General features: G+C 37.4%; 2 protein-coding genes across 3 annotated transcripts; one reads left to right on the top strand and one right to left on the bottom strand.

Moving 5' to 3' along the window:
- Positions 1 to 1,401: 1,401 nt before the first annotated feature.
- LOC149945948 (uncharacterized) lies at positions 1,402 to 3,146 on the bottom strand. 2 transcript variants are annotated; one of them, XM_090172307.1, is made up of 4 exons: positions 2,598 to 3,146; positions 2,108 to 2,216; positions 1,852 to 2,042; positions 1,402 to 1,777 (listed from the first exon to the last, which is right to left on the bottom strand). In XM_090172307.1, the coding sequence occupies exons 1-4, from the start codon at positions 3,012 to 3,014 to the stop codon at positions 1,739 to 1,741; spliced, it is 756 nt and encodes a 251-aa protein (XP_090028433.1). In that variant the 5' UTR covers positions 3,015 to 3,146; the 3' UTR covers positions 1,402 to 1,738. The 2 variants fall into 2 exon arrangements, with proteins under 2 accessions (XP_090028433.1, XP_090028431.1); XM_090172305.1 differs by having other exon boundaries at positions 1,402 to 2,042.
- A 16,673-nt stretch (positions 3,147 to 19,819) lies between these two features.
- Positions 19,820 to 22,327, top strand: LOC149945947 (uncharacterized). The gene is made up of 3 exons (XM_090170669.1): positions 19,820 to 20,985; positions 21,165 to 21,355; positions 21,963 to 22,327. The coding sequence occupies exons 1-3, from the start codon at positions 19,820 to 19,822 to the stop codon at positions 22,325 to 22,327; spliced, it is 1,722 nt and encodes a 573-aa protein (XP_090026795.1).
- Positions 22,328 to 22,395: the final 68 nt, after the last annotated feature.

The raw sequence follows: 22,395 nt of genomic DNA, 5'->3' as shown, positions 1-22,395 counted from the left end.
TATGGTAAAATCTTATACACTTATGATGAAACTAATAGTATTTAGGAATCTGCTGTAACAACTTGTAGTTTAGACCAAACGGTTGCGTCGTGTGTTCTTCAATATCCAAAATTGTATTTGAAATTGTTTTTAACCCTAGGCTTAGGAAAAAGGAAATTTTTTAGAGATGTCATTTATAAGATTTTAATCATAATGTAAAACCTACCACCAAATTGGAAAAACCCATTTAAAGTTTTAGTTTTGAGCGATTTAAAGAACGTCTGAGCAAGTTGGCTAATAACAACAGCGACGTCACTCTTTCGGAATTTATTTCCTAAAACGTTCACTTTGTAGTTGAAGAAACACTCGCGACGAAGGAAATAACATTATAAACTATACACTATACTAAGTAATTTGAAACGCTTCTAGGGAATGGAATAAACAAATAATTTATGACTCCAAGTTGAACTGATTGTAATTAGGGTAAAATATTTTAATTGGATAATTCAATTATCAGTTACCTTTAATTGATATATGATTGATCCAGTTGCTGAATTTAATTTTAAATTAGAATCCATTAGGTGCCCACCATATTACATTTAAATCAAATGAATTAGGTGTTGGTTACCATTTCCTATTGTTATTTTAGTAAAGGAAAGACAATACGGCTAACTTACGTAATTTAGTAGTTAATACGTAAGGAGATATAAAAAATTAATAACTTACCTTCAATTGGAAACGACGCCCGAGTGCTCTGATTTAATACGACACTTTAATAAATCTACTTCAAATTTATTTAAATTAATTAGTCGGTTCAATTCGAGGAGATGCCATTGACATGAACTATTAACTAAGGTTTGGTGAAGCTATATAAAAATAATAGATCTTATGGTACTTTATCCAACGAAATAAAATCTTGGAAGGGGTGGTTACATCAGCGAAGATATACCTGTTTCAAAGTTACCCTCTTTTATTATACAACAGGATTTCAAAAGGACCTACAAATTATTATTTTCTCTCTACAATTTTCATTTTGACAGGACATTTTACTTAAAGTAGAGGATACGTATGGCTCTTCAACTTAAATTTCATGTTAGTCATTCTTCCTTGGGAAAGGTTAAGCGGGCAAAGCTAGGTGGAAGGATCATCTTAAGCTGCAGTGAAGTTAATAAGAAAATAACACAGTTTCCACCAAACGCCACTTTTGTTCACATTAAATATTTTAGATAATTGATTTAAGCAGATTAGCTATAGGCCTACTTAAAAACAATGGTTTGGTTTTGAGATATATATTTTTTTAAACTAAAGTATGCCTATTTTAACTTTAAGTATAAGATGCACAATCACTGTTAAAAATTCATAAGTTCGATTTATTGAATAAAAATTGCATTTTTCAATATTATTGTGACCATATTTAATAAATATTAACAATTTACTCAACTTTGACGTTGATGTCTCTTAAAATATTTTCCTTGCTTATATGTAAGAATTGTGGTATTTAAGAGAGGAAGTACACATGGAGGCTTGGTTTACTGAAAGATGTTTTGGAACTTTGGTTTAGAAACTTTACTAATTAGTTCGCCGTTGTAAATAATGCTTATAACTAAACTAATATTAATTTCCTCTCAACAAATACCATAATTCTTTGAAACTTACATTTCCTCCAATTTCATGAGCAATTTTGCAAACAGCTTGACTATTCGGCATCTTCATCGTGGCACTTTAAGATTGGTTTTTCCAGATGCGAGTATGACCTTTTTCACAAACAGCTGTTACATTTAACAATGAGCCAAATGTACTAGTATTAACGGTACACGGTAAGTGACAATCAAAACAAAACCGAAATAGTCCAATTAGCGCGCTTTCACACACCGAGTGCTTTCTATCGTTTCCTAATTCCGAAGATGTGTCTCTTATGTTTGAATTATTTCTTAGATCTCCATCATTTGGCTCCACAGCTAACTCGCCCAACTTTGGAATAGCGAAGGCTTCAAATTGTGGATGCACTAATGCAAAATCGGTCTGACACGCTTGATCACTGACTGAGGATGTTGTTTGACTAGCTAGATATTATAATTTTATATAGGAGTTTAATAACGAATTTTAAATCGCAATGAAAAATTCTTACCTGCATTCTTCTTTCCCAGTTGCGTGTCATGCTCCTTTTTATAAGCTATACGTTTGAGACAACATAGCCGAGTGTCAATAACATTTTCCTTTTTGATAATGGTATTTTCCTAGTCAAAATAAAGATTTGTTATTTACAATTAAATAGTATAGCTGTAAGAAAGATATTAAATATTTATACACTTGGATCCGCGAATGTGCTTCAAGAAATGGGCAAGGCTTATACTACCCAACACGTTGCGTATATTTACTAAATCATTTGCTGGCCGCTGTCGTTCGGCTACAGACCACGGCCTTTTGCATGATAATCCTCAGGGCCATTATAGTCCCACTTAATTTTGTAACCGCCTCGAAGGCATATTTTGTCGAAGTACTGCGTTTTTCTTAGTAAATTTAACGGTTCTATTACCATTGTATTACTTTATACATAGTCTCACTAAGCCATTCCAAGTGTATAGATATATAGTTTCTTGGTGTATGCTGCATCTTGCCTTCGTTTTTCTATTCTTTGGAACTGGTGGTGTTACGGCAGTTGATGTTTTTGTAACAAGTAGGGCAGAAGACTGTGGCTTAAGTTCTAAGGTATACTCGAAATGAGTAGGAACTGCACCTCTTTTCAATGTCGTTCTCATTTGAGCTAGTGCGGGAGCCAGTGTATTTGAAGTCGAAGCTTTTAATAGTGCTACAACTCCGGGTTGTCTTTCGAAGCAGTCATTTGAAAAATGTACCGAGCAAAGGTACATGGACGGCTTACACACTAGGTTCGGTATACCCATATTAGTAGTCCACAACTTCCGTAATTTTTCGTCTTTTGGAAAGTGATGAAATGAAAACGATCCATTTATATCATCATTCATGCAACCTGGCACAATACATCGTTTTTTGGCGTGTGACCGAGGCTTAGCCATTTTTTCAAAACGCAAAAAAAATGGCAGAAACCACTTTAAACAAAACTAACACAAGAAATATAATTTAAAAAAATGACACTTTCTAACACTGTTGCTGAGCAATAATTTAATATAAAATGTAGAGTGAGGTAACAATAGTTAATTTTAAAAACGAGGGCGTTTAAAGACGCAGTCGTACTTTCCGAAACATCGAAAAAGAGATCGTCTACAAAGATAACGATTGAAAACGTTAATTTTAAATGACAAATTTGTTTAAATAATTTTAAATTAAAATTTCGAGGTGTGCATATGACCTTATTTTCAATTACTGTTTATTTTAAAAATGTATTCCTTGAACACTTTACGGTATTACCAGTAGTATAATTTAAAATCTTACTATATAGAGTCGCGTCACCAGGTGCACCTTGTAAGAATTCTTAATACACAAAATGCTGCAGCTGTAGACGTTAAGTCATCAATCCTATGGTAACCTTTAAATTCTTGAATTAATACATTTACAATCGTTAAATGAAAAGTTTTAAGATAAAAGTACTAATTTTTGTTGAAATGTTCAACCAATTTTTTACGTTAAACCCGGTATTGGTTTTAATTCAGATAATATAATGAAAGCAACTATTCAGACTGCTTAATCATAACGTCAACGTCAATCTGCCGCAATTCCCAACTAACAAATTTAATAAATTTGGATGAAGTTAAACTCGTAACGAAACAAAATAAGGTTTGCGAACAACTTAACGACACTAATTTAAATTTGTCTTAAAATTTAATAGAAAAACCGAATAAATATTTATTTATCAAATGTTATTATATTAAATAGTAGTAAAATAATAAAAATCGTTATTTCTACTGAACACAGTATGGCGATAGTTGGGTAGTTTCTAAAAACGGAAAACTCGCTGCGTAACCTCTCGGGTTCTAGATTTCATGCCATGAGATAAAGCAAGCGGCTGATCATTAACCGTTATCAGTGAAGTCTGCTCCGATATCGTGGACTTAAAAAAATATAGCAACATCGTCGTGACTCTGATCTGCTATCGGTCACTCTGCAACGACTCTATATAATTTAACTCATGGTACAAGTTCTACAATAAAACTATATATTCCATAAGTGTCAGCTTGTCGAAATTACTACTGTGTAGTTACCTAAATTTGCGACATATTAAAAAAATGTGACAATTTTCTGAATTTCTCACAATGTGAGAATGAAAATTGTCACGGAGACTTTTCGAAAATTGTGAAAAATAAACCTTTTCTAGTTTAAGACCATTCTTTTTGGTCTACTTCGACTACAGAGTGACGTAGACGAGCGATTTTCGAATCGCACATCATAATTATTTTTCCACTCTTTAATTTTGTATATAATCTCAACGTTTATAGAGTTCATTCTGGATAAACTTTGCGTAAATTGTTTTGTTATGATGTTTCGTAAAAACATGAATTCCAAATTTATTTTAATGTCTGTTCCGTCTTAGCCGTAACACTTACATGAATAAACACTGTTTTTTTCAGTTCGTAGAACTGGTTTTTGTATAATACTGTTTTCGTGTAATTACAATTTGCGCATTTAATCGGTTCTCCACTAACGTGAGAATTTTGGTGGCTGACTAAACCACTCTTAGATTTGAAAAGGCTTCCGCAATCTAAACACTCGTGAGGTGTAGTATTTGTGTGTTTCCTGCGGTTGTTTGGCGAGGGCACCTTTCATATTAAATTCGATTTAACGGAAAATGGACTTTCAGTGACGCTCTAAATTCATATTTCATTTGTAAGTGAAAATACCAAAAGAAAATTTTAAACTGTTGTTATCTTCGGAGCCGATATTTATAAGATAATTTTTCTCAACTTCTTCCTTTCTGCGTTCAGGAATAACAGGATTTCCAACATCACCCAACATGCTTCCTAATGGGCCTGGAAGTAAAATGTTACAAAAATAATATAGTTTATTCTGGAAAAACCCTGACCAAACCCTTTTCAATCTCCGTTAGAGAACCTATTGAAGATAATTTACTGGCGTGAAAATTATTCACTGGAAACTGACCAAAAACCAAAGAGCCGTATATAATAAACTTCGGTATAAGAAACCCAAAGCCATTTTTGCTAAAAGTTACGGATGCAAATAATCTCTATTCATCATAGCCACTTACCTTTTTTCACTGATCTACATAAATTATGACGATTAGTAAGTGGTCTAGTCCTCTACAAAATTGGGGTAATACTACATGGTGGTGAAAACAGATAATTTTGTGTTTATTTTATTTTTATATTAGAAGTATTTTAGAAATGGTTCAAGGAAAATAAAGAAATAACACACTTATGTGAAATAAACTTATAATCATATGGTAATACTAACTTCCCTTAAAGATAAGTTTTGCATTTTATATTATAATTTCAAGAAAACGGTTCAACAATTCTATTTAATAATTTATATTCCGTTACTAGTCCAGCGATATACAAAAATTGCATTAATAACTGGCAAAAGCTAGAGGTCTAACGTTGGCTTACAAAACTAACTTGGAAAACGCTTAATTACTTAAAAATATTCTTACTTTTATTTGAAATTTCAAAAAGATGAGGTTATGAATTATATTTTAAGTAATTTGAACAAGATATTTATGAAGCATCAAATCGTCTAGTGGAAGAAGGGCATTTTGAAAGCTGCAGAGCTCACCAGCGTCGATCTGCTAGAATTCTGAAAGTTGGAAAAAATAGAATTTATGTTGCAGTGGAGTACCCGTCGAAACCGAATCAAGCTATGGCCGTAACTACGTTGGAAAACATTAGAAATTGCTTTTAAAATTTAGTAAATTACAGATAGAATGATCTTATTCACTAAAATCTTTGTTAGCTAGTCAAAATAACCAAAATAGTCATAGTTATGTAAAAATTCAAAGAAACAACATACACAATATATTTTTACTATCTCGCTTATCAAATTTTCCTTTTATTCAAATTTGACAAAGGAAAAGTGATTGAAATGAATATTATTTTATAGAAAGTAACGTCAATTATATACTACAATACGTGTTTACTCAAATTTCAATAGGAAAAGTTATGGAAATTAATATTATTTTAATATTATAAGAGTAATGATCAATTAATTGGGGGGGGGGGTCGTTTTTGCAGACCAAATATAACAAACTATCAAATTAACGTAAATGATACTACAATAAGTGTTCTATTGATAAATATAAAATTCGGAAACGCCCCTCCTAGAGTAGAAGGAATATTGAGGTTTAAACCAACCCTAAAATATTATGATGAACAAATAATAATTTTTACTTTTTTGGCGCTATTTTGATATTTGAATTTCGTAACAATTGACTCAGACGCCATCAAACTCCAAAAAATCCGTTCGCGTTTCTCTACCTTATTTCCAAAACCAGGTAATTCGAAACATTCGGTTTGTCTTAAAATTAATTTAAATTAACGTGTTCGCAATTCGCTTCCTTATTTCCAAAACCAGGTAATTCGAAACATTCGGTTTGTCTAAAAAATAATTTAAATTAACGTGATCGCAATTCGCTACCTTATTTCCAAAACCAGGTAATACAAAACATTCGGTTTGTCTAAATATTAATTTAAATTATCGTGTTCACAATTCGCTACCTTATTTCCAAAACCAGGTAATTCAAAAAATTCGGTTTGTCTAAAAATTAATTTAAATTAACGTGATCGCAATTCGCTACCTTATTTCCAAAACCAGGTAATTCAAAACATTCGGTTTGTCTAAAAATTAATTTAAATTAACGTGATCTCAATTCGCTACCTTATTTCCAAAACCAGGTAATTCAAAACATTCGGTTTGTCTAAAAATTAATTTAAATTATCGTGTTCGCAATTCACTACCTTATTTCCAAAACCAGGTAATTCGAAACATTCGGTTTGTATAAAAATTAATTTAAATTATCATGTTCGCAATTAGCTACCTTATTTCCAAAACCATTTAATTCAAAACATTCGGTTTGTCTAAAAATTAATTTAAATTATCGTGTTCGCAGTTCGCTACTTTATTCCCAAAACCAGGTAATTCAAAACATTCGGTTTGTCTAAAAATTAATTGAAATTAATGTGTTCGCAATTCGCTACCTTATTTCCAAAACCAGGTAATTCAAAACATTCGGTTTGTCTAAAAAATAATTTAAAGTAACGTGTTCGCAATTCGCTACATTATTTTCAAAACATTCCTCATCGGTTTGTTAAGTTAATGTACAAGATGATTGGAAATGGGTTAAAATTAAAATTAAAATTTAAAATATAGTTAATGCATCGCGGCGATTGTGTACTTAAATGTCCGTGACATCTTGTTTAAAGATTTTTTCTATAAACAGGGCGTTTCAGAGAAGTCTGGCACAAACTAGCAGGCGTGTACTTGGGGTAACAAAGAGTGAAAAAGTTCCTTAGAAACGGTTTCCTAAGTTGAACAGTATCCGAGTAATTGGCCTCCAAAACGTCGAGAAACGCGCAAATGTGCATTTTCTACCATTCCTTGGACCCAATTGTTTCCATTCCCCAAGCATTGATTTCTTATCTTTTTCGATAAAAACCAAAACTAGTATCAAAAGTGCGTTATTAAAATGAAAGAAGTAAGCTACGTGTAGAAAAACGTTTTAACAATAACAAGGTGTTTCTAAGTAACTACGCCTATTAAAAAAGGGAATTATTGAATTTAGTTTTTTTTATTCTTTTAATGCCACAAGTAAGTGCAAATTAAACAACTCAAGGAACGTTTTAAAACATATCTAGCAAGCTTATCTCCGTGTTTTTCCCCGAATGCTAGTACACTGAATGTAATTGGGTTGTGTAATTAATGGTCTCATTAACACAAAAAAAGTTTTTTTGGACGGGTACGAGGCTCGAATTTGCAATAAATTGAGTGGCTACAATAATTAAGTTCACATTTAGTATCTTAAACATGCTATGCTTTGGCGTACTTCTCACAATATGCCGATATGCTTCTTATGTATGGACTCGCTCAGGGAAATGCGGTGGAAGCGCTGCGCTTGTATCAGGAGCACTTTCATCAAAGACATCTTCCAAATCGATGGCGGATGACAGCAAAGATGGGATGGGCACTACCATATCTTTTTTAAATCAGATCCTTTTTTGATAAATTTCCTAAATATTCTTTACATTTCTATCAATTCTAAAATGTTTCAGAATACCGTGATTTCGCGGATTTTTATTGATTTAAAATGATATTTAAACAGTACGGGGTTTTGAAAAAAAAAATATCACGATAGTGATATTGGCGCAATCGAAATGATTTTGAGAGGTAAATGATCGATAGAAAAAAGGTGCACATCTGGTTTCTAACGCGTTGTTAAATTTACCCCCCCCCCTCACTGACGTTCGAGAAGAGATACAAATTTTATTTTCCCCTCCTCTAGCAAACACGTCACCGTGATGCTAGCTGTCTGTCTCAGCCATTTTTTTAATACCCTTGGCACCACCCTAGGCCTAAGTCATCGAGCGACTTTTAAAGCCTTTTTAATTCAGGTGGCCCGGTTACAATGCGTAGGAGGGTGGTGACAATCCCTGCAAGCCACGAGAGCCAACAGCTCCCTACACTAACTATGACAAAAAAGGACTTTGAAACACGTTAAAGGGTTCAAGGTTCAAGGTTTTATTGTAACTCGTACATTCTTACACGTTATCCTAAGCACGGCCAACTTTGATCTTGCGCTATAGATTAAAGTTAACGGTGTCCTAAGAACGGCGTCAGCTGCAGTGATTGCTGATTGGTGGCGAGCGATTGGTGGTTTCAAAATTTCGATGTCATCACGTGGGCTAGCCAAGAGCCATGGAACTCTGCATCACGTGAGTCCGTTACCATGAGCCTCTTTTGTGTAAACTGTAAACAAATTCTAGAAATTTCTTTAGGCTACGGTAAATAAAATTAAATACAAACCAAACCATACTAATTCGCGGGATTAGGGTGCGTGGCTCGCACTGCGATTGGAAAGCCTACCATTGTGAAGTCGTTTGACTCGTTTCAAATTTAGAATTTTTGTTTAAAAGGTAAAAATTATTTTCATAAGTTATAACTTACTACTTGATATGTAACTTAAAGGGCTTTAGATAAAAATGGAAAGGGATTTGATAGTGGTGCTTTCTTAAGATTTTTGAAAGGTATAAAATCCATTAGGTAGAAAGTAATAAGATTTGATTTTAATTTTAGTTTTAAACTTTGTGGGTTTTTAAAAAAATTGATCGGATATAAAGTAATTATATTTGATATTCACTTGATATTTAAAAATTTTGAGGTATTGATAGAAAATTTGATCAGAATAGTGGTAGTGGCGCTATATTAAAAAAAATGAGAGGAAAAATTGATCGATAAAAGTTATTCATCTTTGATTTTATAATGATATTTAAACGTTGCGGAGTTTAAATAAATTGATCGCGATATTGGCGCCATCTTGATGATTTCGAGAGGTAAGAAGATAGATAGGCAAAAAAGTTCCCATCTCTGGTTGACAGACGCTTAAGAGAAACTGGAAAAATACAACTGGAGAATGAGACGTTCCAGAAGATGTGGAGGAACAAATACATTCTATCTTTAAGGATGATCCTATGACAAGTACGGGGCAAGTTGAACGTAAATTAGGAGTCGACCCTGTATTTGCCTGGCGTATCCTTCGAGGACACCAGTACCACCCATTCCATTTACAAAAGGCTCAATCTTTAAATGAGGCCGATTATGCAAGACGAGTCAAATTGCGTCAGTGGCGAGGGGTAAGACACTCTGCGAACTCGGTGTACACTGCCGTACCTTTGACAGTGCTAAATGGAACTCGCGAACTCTTGAAAATATGTACCTTTAACAGTGTTAAATGCATGAACTCGGTGTACAGATTATCTGAGACTGTCTTACCCCTCGGTCAGTGGTTTCAGGAGCTGATTAACGACGTCAATTGGTTAAGTACGCTCCTAGTTTGTGAGCGGTTCTTAGCCGAAAATAACAAGGCTTAATAATCGGCACAACATCTATCAGTCTTTAAGGAAAATTATCACAACTATAAGAAAATATAAAAATCTATTACAGTACCAGCTCATTGCATAAGCAAATCAGTTCATTTTAACGGTTGGGGACTCGCGCTCATAGGGACCTCGCAGGGCCAGGTCCCGATGCCATTTTTAAAAGATGGCTGATCAGAGACATTTCACTACAGGCGCAATTCTCAGTAGCTTTTTATAGTGTATTTGTTTAATTTCCGTTTTACCCCAAAACATTTTTCTGTAGTTTTTAGTGTTGACATGATATATTGCTAACAATTGTTTTCGAAAACGGAAATGCGAAATCCTTATTTCATGAAGTCATTTGAAGTATTAGTGCCATTCAATAAAAATGCAATTAAAGTAGTGTTTTTTGGGTCACAATATTTTTAATTTAGAACGAGCTATAAATAAAAATTCTGTGTTTTTTTAAGTTAAAAATATTGATATAAAATTTGAATAATGTAGAATCGAACTGGTATTTTTATATTTAAACGATTCATTATTTAAGTAATTAAGTCATTTGTGTAATTTTCATTATTGGTAAATATATATATTTTCTAATTAAAAATTTCGTTTTATTTTACCACACTTATTAGAATTTATAAGTTATATATAAGTTATAACATAAATTTGTACTTGAAGTAAGTTGCAAAATATGTACATGTACTGCATTAAGAATTTTAATTATTTAAATTATTAGTAATGAACTATTTTACAAGATATTTTTAAATTTCGTGTTACAAATAAATTAGATATTTGATAAATGAGTAATAATTAAACTTTGATTCTTTTAAAATTACCAATTAAGCACTTTTAAATAGCAATTTAAATGCTTGCAATTGCAAAACGAAATTAAAAAAAAAATTTAATTGTTTACTACGAAATTGTAAAATCTACTTTTATAACGTAAAATGTTTTTGTTTAATGTTGGTTTAAAAAAGTAGTTTCTTAATTTTATACACGATTTATTTTCCAGAATATGTCGATAAATAAATGGTTATTTAAATCTCTATCATTTTTAGGAAATTCGTCATTTGCTTAATATTTTTTTAAAGTTCCTAATTTGTATAGGTCAGAATTAAATCATAATTATTTTCAATGAAAATAAAAATTTCCTTAATAAGAAAGTTAGTTCTTTAGTTAATTTTGTAATAATAATAATTTCTTAATTTAACAACTAAAACTTATTTCCATTTTTAATTGAGAATGTATTAATGCAATTAATGTTTTCGGGTGAAATCAGAAATATCGTTTTATATTTTGAACCTTTACAACAATGAATCACATTTTAGAACTTAGATTTCCATATGGCCTTGGATACTCGAAGGTCAGTGCTGGTTAAAATCACCACCCAGGTCTGCTACAAACATGACGAATATCACGGTTTGACCAAAAACGTGGTTCCCAAAAGCGCCAATCCTTATATAGAAAATATGCCAACCTAGTACAAGTGGATTAAGCATTTTAACCCAACCTAAGGGACTAAGAGTAAAACCAATATGATTGCAGTTTCCAATAAATAAAGCCATTTTAATCTTTTCAAATGTACTTATAAAACCGTCGTGCTCAATCCTAATTTTAAAAAGCAAAAGTGACAATCCAAATTGTGTCAGCCCCCTACACTCTTTTTACCTCGTGGCAAAAAGTTTATGTTTATATTTATGAGATGGAAACGTACATATTTTAAAACCCTTTGCTTAAATTTGAGCTTTGACACCGTAATAGCAAAGATTCGGAAAAAGTACAAAATAGTTTCGGGTTAGCTTCGTTTTGATTGCCCTAGCGATGTCGACGCGCCAGACAGAACAAATATGACACCAAATAGATTATTATTATGAAGTTTTGATTGTTTTTATATTTTCACCGTTATCAACTGCAGATTAATAGATCAAAATTTTATTATATAAAACTTAATATCATTTGAGTGATTTTAAGTGGTGTTATTCTAAAGCCTTGGTTTTATTATTGAACATATCATATACTAAGTTTTATTTCAAAGTGATAAAATAATAGAGGCAGTGCATTAAACTTAGCGGGTGGCGGTTCTTTAAATTTACTTTAATTAAAACTGAACGTGAAAAATGTGAAAGATGATATCAAATAGGAAGGGCTCAACATACATATGTAGTAAACATTTCAAGGCCGACTACATAAATCTTCGGTTTACTCTGTCTTTCACTGGAAGTAGGCTTACTGCAATACACGTGTGCCATGCAGTCAGCCTATTTCCAGTGAAAGACAGAGTAAACCGAAGATTTATGTAGTCGGCCTTTAAAAAACTTCATTATGCCATAACCCAGGTCTGATTCCATTATTTTTTCAATTTACAAGTCACGTATTAAAAACCATCGGCAATTAAAAAGCCATTATTTAGAGCAGTTAAATTTGGTTTATAGTAAATATTGTTATGGTTTGACTCAAAAGAGAAAGAAGAAGTTTTGCGAAAGCATTGACCATATGACCAAGACTGAATAAGGGAAAGTTATATTAAAGAAACGTGCATCTTTCATTACTTTTTTTAGAAACAGCAAATAAGAGCACTTGAACGACCCAAATTATGTGGCAACTAACTCGGAAATATATAAAAAAAAGTTATCTTAGTTCTTGAATTTCTGGTTTATTCTTTATTTTCTGTTAATTTAGTAAAAAACTCACAGCTTCGTTGTCAATTTTAAACATTTTACGCTTTTCAAACAGCACCTGCAATAATTGCTAGTGTTAAAATAACAACTTATTTTTATTTCTTATAAAATTCCCACCTTTGAGAATATAGACCTTTTTGGACATTTAATTTCGTTAATTATTATCACAGCAACGGTTCCAAAGATTCTTCGTACAAGCAAATACCAGAAGAAGAATACAAACTCATCCTAGCAATTTCTTTATTCAAATTCAAATTTGCTTCGTAAATGACGCCATTCCGGAAGCCCCTCTGTACCTTCGCGTCGAGGCATGCCCCACAAAAGAGAGACGAATTTTGGCAATCCTGCCACTCTTTTTCTTTATTATCTTTGGTTATAGTAAATCCACAAAATATTATCTCTCTCTTTCGTGCTCGTTCAGGGCAGTTAGCGCTTTATAAAGCTCCCGATTTTATAGGTATTATTGAGTTTTTAGTTAACTTCCGGTTCGTGAAAGTGTAATAAAGTCACGAATAAACGGATATATTCGGTTTAAGGACCGTTTTTCTAAACGGTACCTTCTCCTGAAAACTCTCTTTCTAGGCCTATCATCTTTTGAAACTTTTTATTTCGCTCGCGCCGTTGGCTGCTAAGGCTAACGGCGGGATGCCCAACTAGACTAAGTACAAAACGATTTTTTTCTGAAACCGTTTTGGCCAATCCAACTCGACCGTCTCCAACCGAGATAGCACCGAACCAACCCAAGACCTCCCGACTCATCCTAAGAAGAATATCTTCCGTTCCAACCCCAACAACTCCTCTTCCACCGACAAGTCCAACAAGAAAGCCACAGCTGCTCACGGTATCCTGATTGAATTTTTCATCTTTACCTACTCAATTACAGAATTGATAGATGCCATTAATATCGCCACCAACCCGTCTCAAATCTACGCCTTTGACCGCATACAAGGTACTTTCCAATTGTTTTCTCAAATCCGACCGGGACGACTGAACTCAAGACCAATGGTCTCTCGATGCCCGATCACTCAATGGTACAATGCTTTGAGATTAGTACTCCTAAAGCGCGGGTAGTTGAATCGGATGTACTCTCCCATTTTGATAGCTACCGGGCCCATCAAAACCCTTCAAGCCGATCCGCATCGTCCTGGCCTGCAAAGTCTTCGGAGACAGGTGATGATCTTATCCCCACCCACCAAGGCTCGCGAGAGCATACCCGAAAAAATTATTGTTTAACTAGATGGCATTCCCTACACGTTTTTCGTCTCCACCACTATTAAGTGTCCCCTCTGCCACGACCACACGCGCGAGTTCTGCCTGATAGGGAAAGACTCCGCTGTTGTCACACAAGAAGGGAAAACTTCCACTACACCTAAAGAAGAAGACGAGATTGGAATTCCCGCAGTATATAGAGAAACAAATTAAGCCGACCACTTTCACTGAAATATGGTATGATGTCCGTCGAGGAGACTGGCCCACTTCCCATCAACCCTAGCTTGTACGTGACCCAAATAACGCTCAATTTCAGTGACTTCATCCGAGTTAGTTGGTTTCGACCTCAAGCTTCCACTCTTGTTTCTTAGCATCCTCCTGGCCTAAGAACTCCTTCGAAATCAAAAAGTCAATCTCCAGTCCCACAGGATTCAACGCCTATGAAAAAGCAATCCATCGCCCAACCTGTCTCTCCCAAAACTCTTTCCCAAAAATCAGCGCCATCTGATTCAAGCGTGTTCGGAGATTCAATTTCGGACTGAATCAAGATTTTTAAATCACATAAATGGAAGAGAAAATCTATCTGGAAGATGAGGGCTTGTGGCCACAATCTCTAGCAGAATTACCTCAACACAAAGAAATTGAGCTAAAACGAAAATCAGCAGTAGTTCAGTTATCATGTGCCGTAGAAGAAAGGAAATCATTATAGATCTTGATAGGTATAGTTCATAGACTAAAAACCACAAGCGCAAAAGGAAAATTTCAACCAAGAATTACGAGATCTCAGAGAAGAGCAATCACTTTCGTATAACGCAAATTTAAAAAGCTAACGATTTTTCACGTGTATTTTTTAAAATAAATTACACTGTTAAAAAGATTAGTTCAGAAGACGTTCAACTTAGAACAGTCTGTTCAAAAATGAACGATAGCGTTCTAAAGGTATGTAACATAGAACGGTGTGTTCAAGATATTTTATTTCGTTAAAATAAGAACGGATGCTCTTTCGCCCTCTGGAGGAAGGCTTGTAAACTACACAATAGAATAGATTCGTTCCAATAGCTAGGAGATCGTTCCCCTTAGAACAGGTTTTACACACAATCATATATGGATTTCTTTGTATTGGTTTCATGTACATGTACTTACATATGAGGGTGACACTTCCAACGTATGACCAAAAGTAACAAATAAGTGTGACGCTATTTTTCGGAAAACGTCGTATGGTCAAAAGTAACAAACAAGTATAACATCCATAAAGTAATAAATGAGTGGTTTAGAGTGCGCTTTGTTATAGGTATTTTTTTTCGTACATTATTATGTTGTTTTAAGTTGATATATTGGTTGATTAAACTATTACTCGTAGTAATTTATTTACAGGGTGAGTTAGAACATGTTGTAATGAAGTTTTTTTTTGTAGTTGTATGTACAGTGTGTTTGGAAATTTATCGAAGATGCAATTTCATTATTGGAGCGTAGCTCCTTCACTAGCGACTCAAATGGTGTTAGGTCTGTAACGCTGTTTCTCAGAAACTACCCCTTCTATTGAAAAGAAACTTCACACAAATAACGATATCAATAATCTCCATGTGGTGTAGAAAGATTATACCAAACCTTGTTTATTAACTTCGAATTAGCTTAAACTCTCTTTAAACTTTGTTTAGTAACTAGCATAGCCTTAACTGTATTTCTTTAAAATTTGTTAAAATTAGAACGTGAAAGTAGAACGCGCGTATACGAGACTCAGTTGCGATTTGAAATTTACCGCGAGCGGTCTCTCTTGAATTTGCTTAATAAAAGGTTTATCTTTAAAAAGTTATCGTTAACCGTATTTTTTTGTTATGGAATTCTATGGTGAAGCCTATCTACTCTTTACTTAGATTCTAGTTTTTCAGTCGGCTAGAATTCACGCAAAGTAAACGCTCTCCCAATCTCAAATCTCCAATACCTTTTGTTTCGGCACATTTTGGTGCCGAAACCCAGGAAAACGAATCGCTTTATTCGAATAAAATCTCGATAAAATCATGGCTAATGATGAAGACGCAACTTCTGCCACACCTGAAGCTCTGGCAAAGTCAATAAGAAGACGCGGTATTCTTCACACCGCCATCACCAATCTTCTATCGAGCATCGATGGTCACCTGAGGGAAGATCCGCCGGATATTCATACACTGACGAACGATATCCGCCTGCTAGACGCTAAAGAGAAAGCTCTTAATGGACTGCATGTAGAAATAGAAAATCTTATTTCTGATGATATCGTCCTGGAGACGGACATGATGTATTCAATGACGAAATACGGAGACCCAATAGTCTTAGCTCGAGGAGATTTAAGCAAAATAAACAATCAGAGTGCCCTATATTTTGACTTTTGATATGAAATTTAAGCAGTCTACTTAAAAAGCTTACTGATACGAGACCGAAATCACCTGTGATTCTCTCGCCAAATCTAACATCAACAGCTACTTTGCAAACTACTCTACCGTTGACTTCTCTTTCGGTAACTCCACCGGGTCCCAGCGCTTCCAGTACCTCAGTCACAGTCACATCTGGACATTCGATATTTACGACAGCATCTCAGCTTTCTGGACAATCTGGATTAACGTCGACTACTCTTCCTGGTCAACCGATCACGTCGGTCGTCGCGCCGTTTCCGCCTTCGGTAACTCACTTACAACACCGAACGTCACTTTCTTCGGACCATCCTCACACTCTCCGAGTATGCTTCCTCAGTTTTCATCCCACCCGATTCAACTGGCACAGTCTACGACGAATCTAGTCACCACGCCTCCTGTGTTTGTGCGACTACCGAAACTTGAAATGCAACGTTTCAACGGCAATCCGGAACAGTGGCAAGCCTTTTGGACACAATTTAACACCGCAGACCACAGTCACGCGATCGACAAATCAGTTAAGTTTAGTTACCTTTATCCTATTTGGAAGGCGAGGCCGCTGTGTCTATAGCGGGATTGCCTCGATAGCTGAAAACTACGACGCTGCTCTATCCATTATAGAAGAAAGTTTTGGTAACCTTGGTATTATTGCCGAGAAACATATGGACATTTTAACTAGTCTAACTCATGTTAAAAGAGGTTACGAAATCGACGCGCTTAAAAAGCTTTATACTACTTGTGAAATTCAAATTCGAAGCCTCCAATTTTTGGGGGTTGTTAATGACTCTTACGGGTTATTGCTTTGCCACGTTTTAAAATGTCTTATACCTGTGGAATTAAAAATTGAGTTTAACCGAAGGAACGACCACATGTCTTACAAAATAGATGATCTTCTAACTTTTCTGCGCAAAGAAAAAAATTGTCGTGAGAGAGCTTCTGGTTCTCGTGCTAATAATCGCTATTCAGAGCGCAAAAATGGGTCTGATAAGTCTAATCTCAGCTCACGTAACGGAAATCGTAACCGAGAAAATTTCAATTCGACCACCTCAGAGTTGAACATCGCAGCCTCGGGATCTAGCCAGCAACAGCAAAATTACGTAAAAACCTGTTTTTACTGCGGCCAAACTACGCACAAAACCTCCGAGTGTGACAAGTTAACATTAGCCGAAAAACGAAATATCGCCAAAACTAAACAACGATGTTATATCTGCTTAAGAAAACATTACACTAAAGACTGCGATTCAAAATATAAAAACTGTCGAAAATGCGATAAGAAGCACTACCCGTCTCTTTGCGAAAAGCACGAATCTAAAGAAAAGGTGGAAGAGCCTGAAGACCAAGGATCGAACAAGGGTCGAAAAACTGCCTCGGGCCGAGGCCGAGGCCGAAAAAGTGTGTCAGAATTTATAGCCCGGTGTACCCAGTAACATAGACCATACCACCGGAGGCCTATAATCATAGTGCCCTACGCCAGCGTCCCCCTAGCCCGGACAGGTGACAAATCCAGCATGGGTAGCAGAACCCTACTACTGATGGTCTCACCTTTGACGCAAGCCACTCAACCCAGCAAAAGGTGCAGTAATGGGTGGACCAATCCCCACTTCGCACACAGCAGTGGGATTTAGAATGGATGCTATAGCAACTCCAGCCGACACCCTACCTATGAAGGTAAGGAGCCAAACCCATTGGAGAGAGCTCCTAAAGGGGAACGACGAGCACACAGCAGCCCGCATAACCTGGCACAGCTGGCACCGCAGATCCCGGTGGGAGTCCAAAAGGCCGGGAGATGGGTCCGCCGTGCCCTCATACGGAGGCTCGCCGCCCCACAGCAGGCTACCCAATCAACCGAAGCGACCAGTTTGACTGGAACCTCTCCGTTAGCCTGAACCGAAGTTCAGTATCCAGCCCAAACCTGACCGAAGTCGGAGGTGGAGATAGGACCATTTGATCGGAGCTAACATCTCCCAGTGCGCCACCGCCCAAGGATCGAACCGAGCCTCGGCCTCGGTCCGAGGGTCGTCTAAAAATAGCCGAGGAACCGAGGATTTTTTCGCTCTTATTAAAAACATGAATAACTGAAATTTTGGCCCATTTTCTACCGTAAAATTTATATCTAAGGAGAATGAATATTAGGAGACGATCGTCCGGCTACCGGCACCTTGAACGCTTTTTCCCCTGTCTTGCGCGGAGGAGGAGTCAATACTCGAAAGTTTTAGTTTTAGTTTTGTAACTTTGGTTTTAGGGGGCGCGGCTGCTTGGAGGGACGAAACATCTACAATATTTGATATTAAAACTTTTATTTGGAAGCTTTATTTATCCATTGGACCATTTAACCGTTGCCTCGGCCTCTGATGGGTTAGAGTGTGCAATAACTGGTGGCTTTACCGGGGAGTCGGGGTCCGGCTCTTGTAACCCATAAGGGCGGTGGCGCACTGGGAGATGTTAGCTCTGATCAAATGGTCCCATCTCCACCTCCGACTTCGGTCAGTTTTAGGCTGGATACTGAACTTCGGTTCAGGCTAACGGAGAGGGTCCAGTCAAACTGGTAACCTCGGCGGATTGGGTAGCCTGCTGTGGGGCGGCGAGCCTCCGTATGAGGGCACGGCGGACCCATCTCCCGGCCTTTTGGACTCCCACCGGGATCTCCGGAGCCGGGTTATGCGGGCTGCTGTGTGCTCGTCGTTCTCCTTTAGGAGCTCTCTCCAATGGGTTTGGCTCCTTACCTTCATAGGTAGGGTGTCGGCTGGAGTTTCTATAGCATCCATTCTAAATCCCACTGCTGTGTGCGAAGTGGGGATTGGTCCACCCATTGCTGCACCTTCTGCTGGCTTGAGTGGCTTGCGTCAAAGGTGAGACCATCAATAGTAGGGTTCTGCTACCCATGCTGGATTTGTCACCTGTCCGGGCTAGGGGGACGCTGGCGTAGGGCACTATGATGATAGGCCTCCGGTGGTATGGTCTCTGTTACTGGGTACACCGGGCTATAAATTCTGACACACTGCCTCGGCCTCGGTGCCGAGGCCGAGCATTTTTGAACCCTCGCCCTCGGCCTCGGCCCGAGGCAGTTTTTCGACCCTTGTTCGATCCTTGCCACCGCCCTTATGGGTTACAAGAGCCGGACCCCAACTCCCCGGTAAAGCCACCAGTTATTGCACACTCTAACCCATCAGAGGCCAAGGCAACGGTTAAATGGTCAAATGGATAAATAAAGCTTCCAAATAAAAGTTTTAATATCAAATATTGTAGATGTTTCGTCCCTCCAAGCAGCCGCGCACCCTAAAACTAGAGTTATAAAACTAAAACTAAAACTTTCGAGTATTGACTCCTCCTCCGCGCAAGACAGGGGAAAAAGCGATCAAGGTGCCGGTAGCCGGACGATCGTCTCCACATATTCATTCTCCTTAGATATAAATTTTACGGTAGAAAATGGCCCAAAATTTCAGTTATCCATGTTTTTAATAAGAGCGAAAAAATCCTCGGTTCCTCGCCTATTTTTAGACGACCCTCGGACCGAGGCCGAGGGTTTTCCAAATGGCCGAGGCTCGGTTCGATCCTTGCTGAAGACGGTATGAATCCAAAAGAAACATACAACAATCAACTGACAGTAGCGTATAAAGACAAACCAAATGCGATGATCTTGCTACAGACTGCCCAGGCTTGGGCCCTAAACGTCAGAACTAGTGAAAATGTGAGGGTCCGTTGTCTCCTAGATAGTGGAGGTCAGGCATCGTTCATCAATCAAGACGTTTCTCGCAAACTAAATCTTCCGGACGTTTCCGAAGAGAGACTTAATACTCTTCCGTCCGAAGGTACAGAGCCAAAGCGTTCCACTCGAAGAAAAGTCGAAGTCGAACTTCGTAATCTTCGAGATCCGGAAAAGCGCGTGACCGTCGAATTCTTCGAGTCCCCGAGAATCAGCGGTGCGGTTTTCGCCGTTCCTAGCTCGAATATCGTTTCCGAGATGTCTAAGCTCGGCCTTGATATGGCAGACATGCCATCTGAACATGGAGGTAAAAACCTCTCTTCTTCCATCGACCTCTTAATCGGTTCAGACGTTTACCTGGACGTAGTGTTGGGAGAATCCGCACCCAAACGACTTACCTCATCTCTAGTGGCTCTAAACACTATCTTTGGATGTTCCGTTAACGGACCTGAAGTCGTCACTGGAAAATTTATTGGTATGAATACCATCGCGATCATGAAAGTGGCTGTAACATCTAAAGAGGAAGAATCTGAAAGTATTTCCTCACAGCTGCGCGCATTCTGGGAGCTGGAGTCTTTGGGCATTATGGATAATGAATCCAAACCTTCCTCCTCTAGCAAAACCCTCGAGGATTTCAAAAATAACGTTTCATTCAGTGACGGCCGCTACCAAGTTACGCTTCCCTGGAAGCCCAACAAGAAGAATCTCAGAGGCAACTATGAAATTGCTAAGAAAAGAACTGTCAACCTTTTGACGAAACTTAGAACAAATCCTATACTTTTCTCTGAATACAACAATGTCATGCTTGAGCAGCTCAAATCTGAAGTAATCGAAGAAGTGCCTGTAACTGAAGCTACTGTTGGTCCTATATACTATCTTCCTCACCGAGCGGTAATCCGCGGAACAAGCGAGACAACTAAGCTAAGGGTTGTCTATGACGCTGGCTCACATGTCATCGGAGTTCCCAGCCTCAATGACTGCTTAGAGGTGGGACCAAATGTAAATCCAAATCTTCTGGATGTTGTAATCCGGTTTCGGGAGAAAAAATCACCTTCACGGGAGATATAGAGAAGGCCTTTCTACAAATATATCTCAAACCCGAAGACCGAGATTCTGTAAGGTTTCTGTGGATAGACATTCTCAACCCTGATGTCAATGGAGAGCTGAAAACTTACCGCATAACTCGTGTTACCTTTGGTGTTTCATTCAGCCCCTTTTTGCTGGGAGCTACTCTGCGTCATCATATCGAGAAGTACCAGAAAAATGAACAGGTAACCTGCGAAGCATTATACCGTGGACTCTACGTAGACGATCTAATCGGAGGAGCTGATACTCCGCAAGAAGCCTATGAAATTTCAACAAAGGCAACAAAAATGCTAGCAGATGCCTCAATGAATTTACGTAAATTCAAGACTAACTCTAAGGAGCTAACTTGACAAACCCGAGCAACCTCAAAGTGTTGGGGCTGTCCTGGAACACTGAGACGGATAAACTGCTATTCGACTTAGAGCCTCTATTGGAATTTTTATCTAATCGCCAAAATTCGAAACGTTGGGTTTTAAAAGCTGTCGCTCGTATCTACGACCCGCTCGGGTTACTTGCGCCCTATACGATTCGAGGAAAATTTCTATACCAGCAACTTTGGAAGCCTAAGCTGTCATGGGACGAAGAAATTCCAGTTAATCTAGCTAACCAGTTTTCAAAATGGTGTTCGGAACTCCGAGAACTAAGAAAAATCGCTGTCCCAAGGTTCTACTTTGAAGAATCAAAAGCTAACCAGCGCCTTTCTACTGAGCTACACATCTTTGTCGATGCCAGTGAGAAAGGATACGCCGCTGCCGCGTACTTGCGCTACGTAACGGAACAAGGAGCAGTCGGTACCACACTTGTGACCTGTAAAACTAGAGTTTCTCCTGTAGAAAAAAACAGACGCTCCCTCGCTTGGAGTTAATGGGTGCCGTATTAGGAACCCGTCTTTTGAAACATCTGAAAAACGCATTCTCTATAGAAATCTCTCAAATACAAATATGGTCCGATTCGACCATTACTCTAGATTGGATTCAAGATAAATCCACAAAATGGAGACCCTTTATCTCCAACAGGGTTCAGGAGATACTCTCTCATACCAACCCAACTCAGTGGAATCATTGCAGCGGTAAAGAAAATCCTGCGGATCTGCCCACTAGAGGTCGCTCTGTCACTGAACTCGCCACCAATTCCTTATGGTGGCATGGACCTTATTTCCTGAGGAAAATTGAAAATCACAAACCTGAAACTGTTCGGAACCACCTCAGCAATGAAGAAAACCCTGAGCTCCAACACGAACTCAAAGCCGAGTTCCAACAAACATTCCAAGGACTATGCGCTTATTAAAGTCAACCGGCTCCTATTTTAGACTTGAAAAGGTTCAACTCTCTTAACAAAGTATACCGAATAACTGC

This window comes from Leiobunum rupestre, chromosome 4, assembly GCF_980474605.1.
Source record: "Leiobunum rupestre chromosome 4, qqLeiRupe1.1.hap1, whole genome shotgun sequence".
Classification (NCBI taxonomy): Eukaryota; Metazoa; Arthropoda; class Arachnida; order Opiliones; family Sclerosomatidae; genus Leiobunum; species Leiobunum rupestre.
The sequence above is the reverse complement of the archived record's forward strand: the minus strand, read 5'-3'. Positions and strand labels throughout refer to the sequence as shown.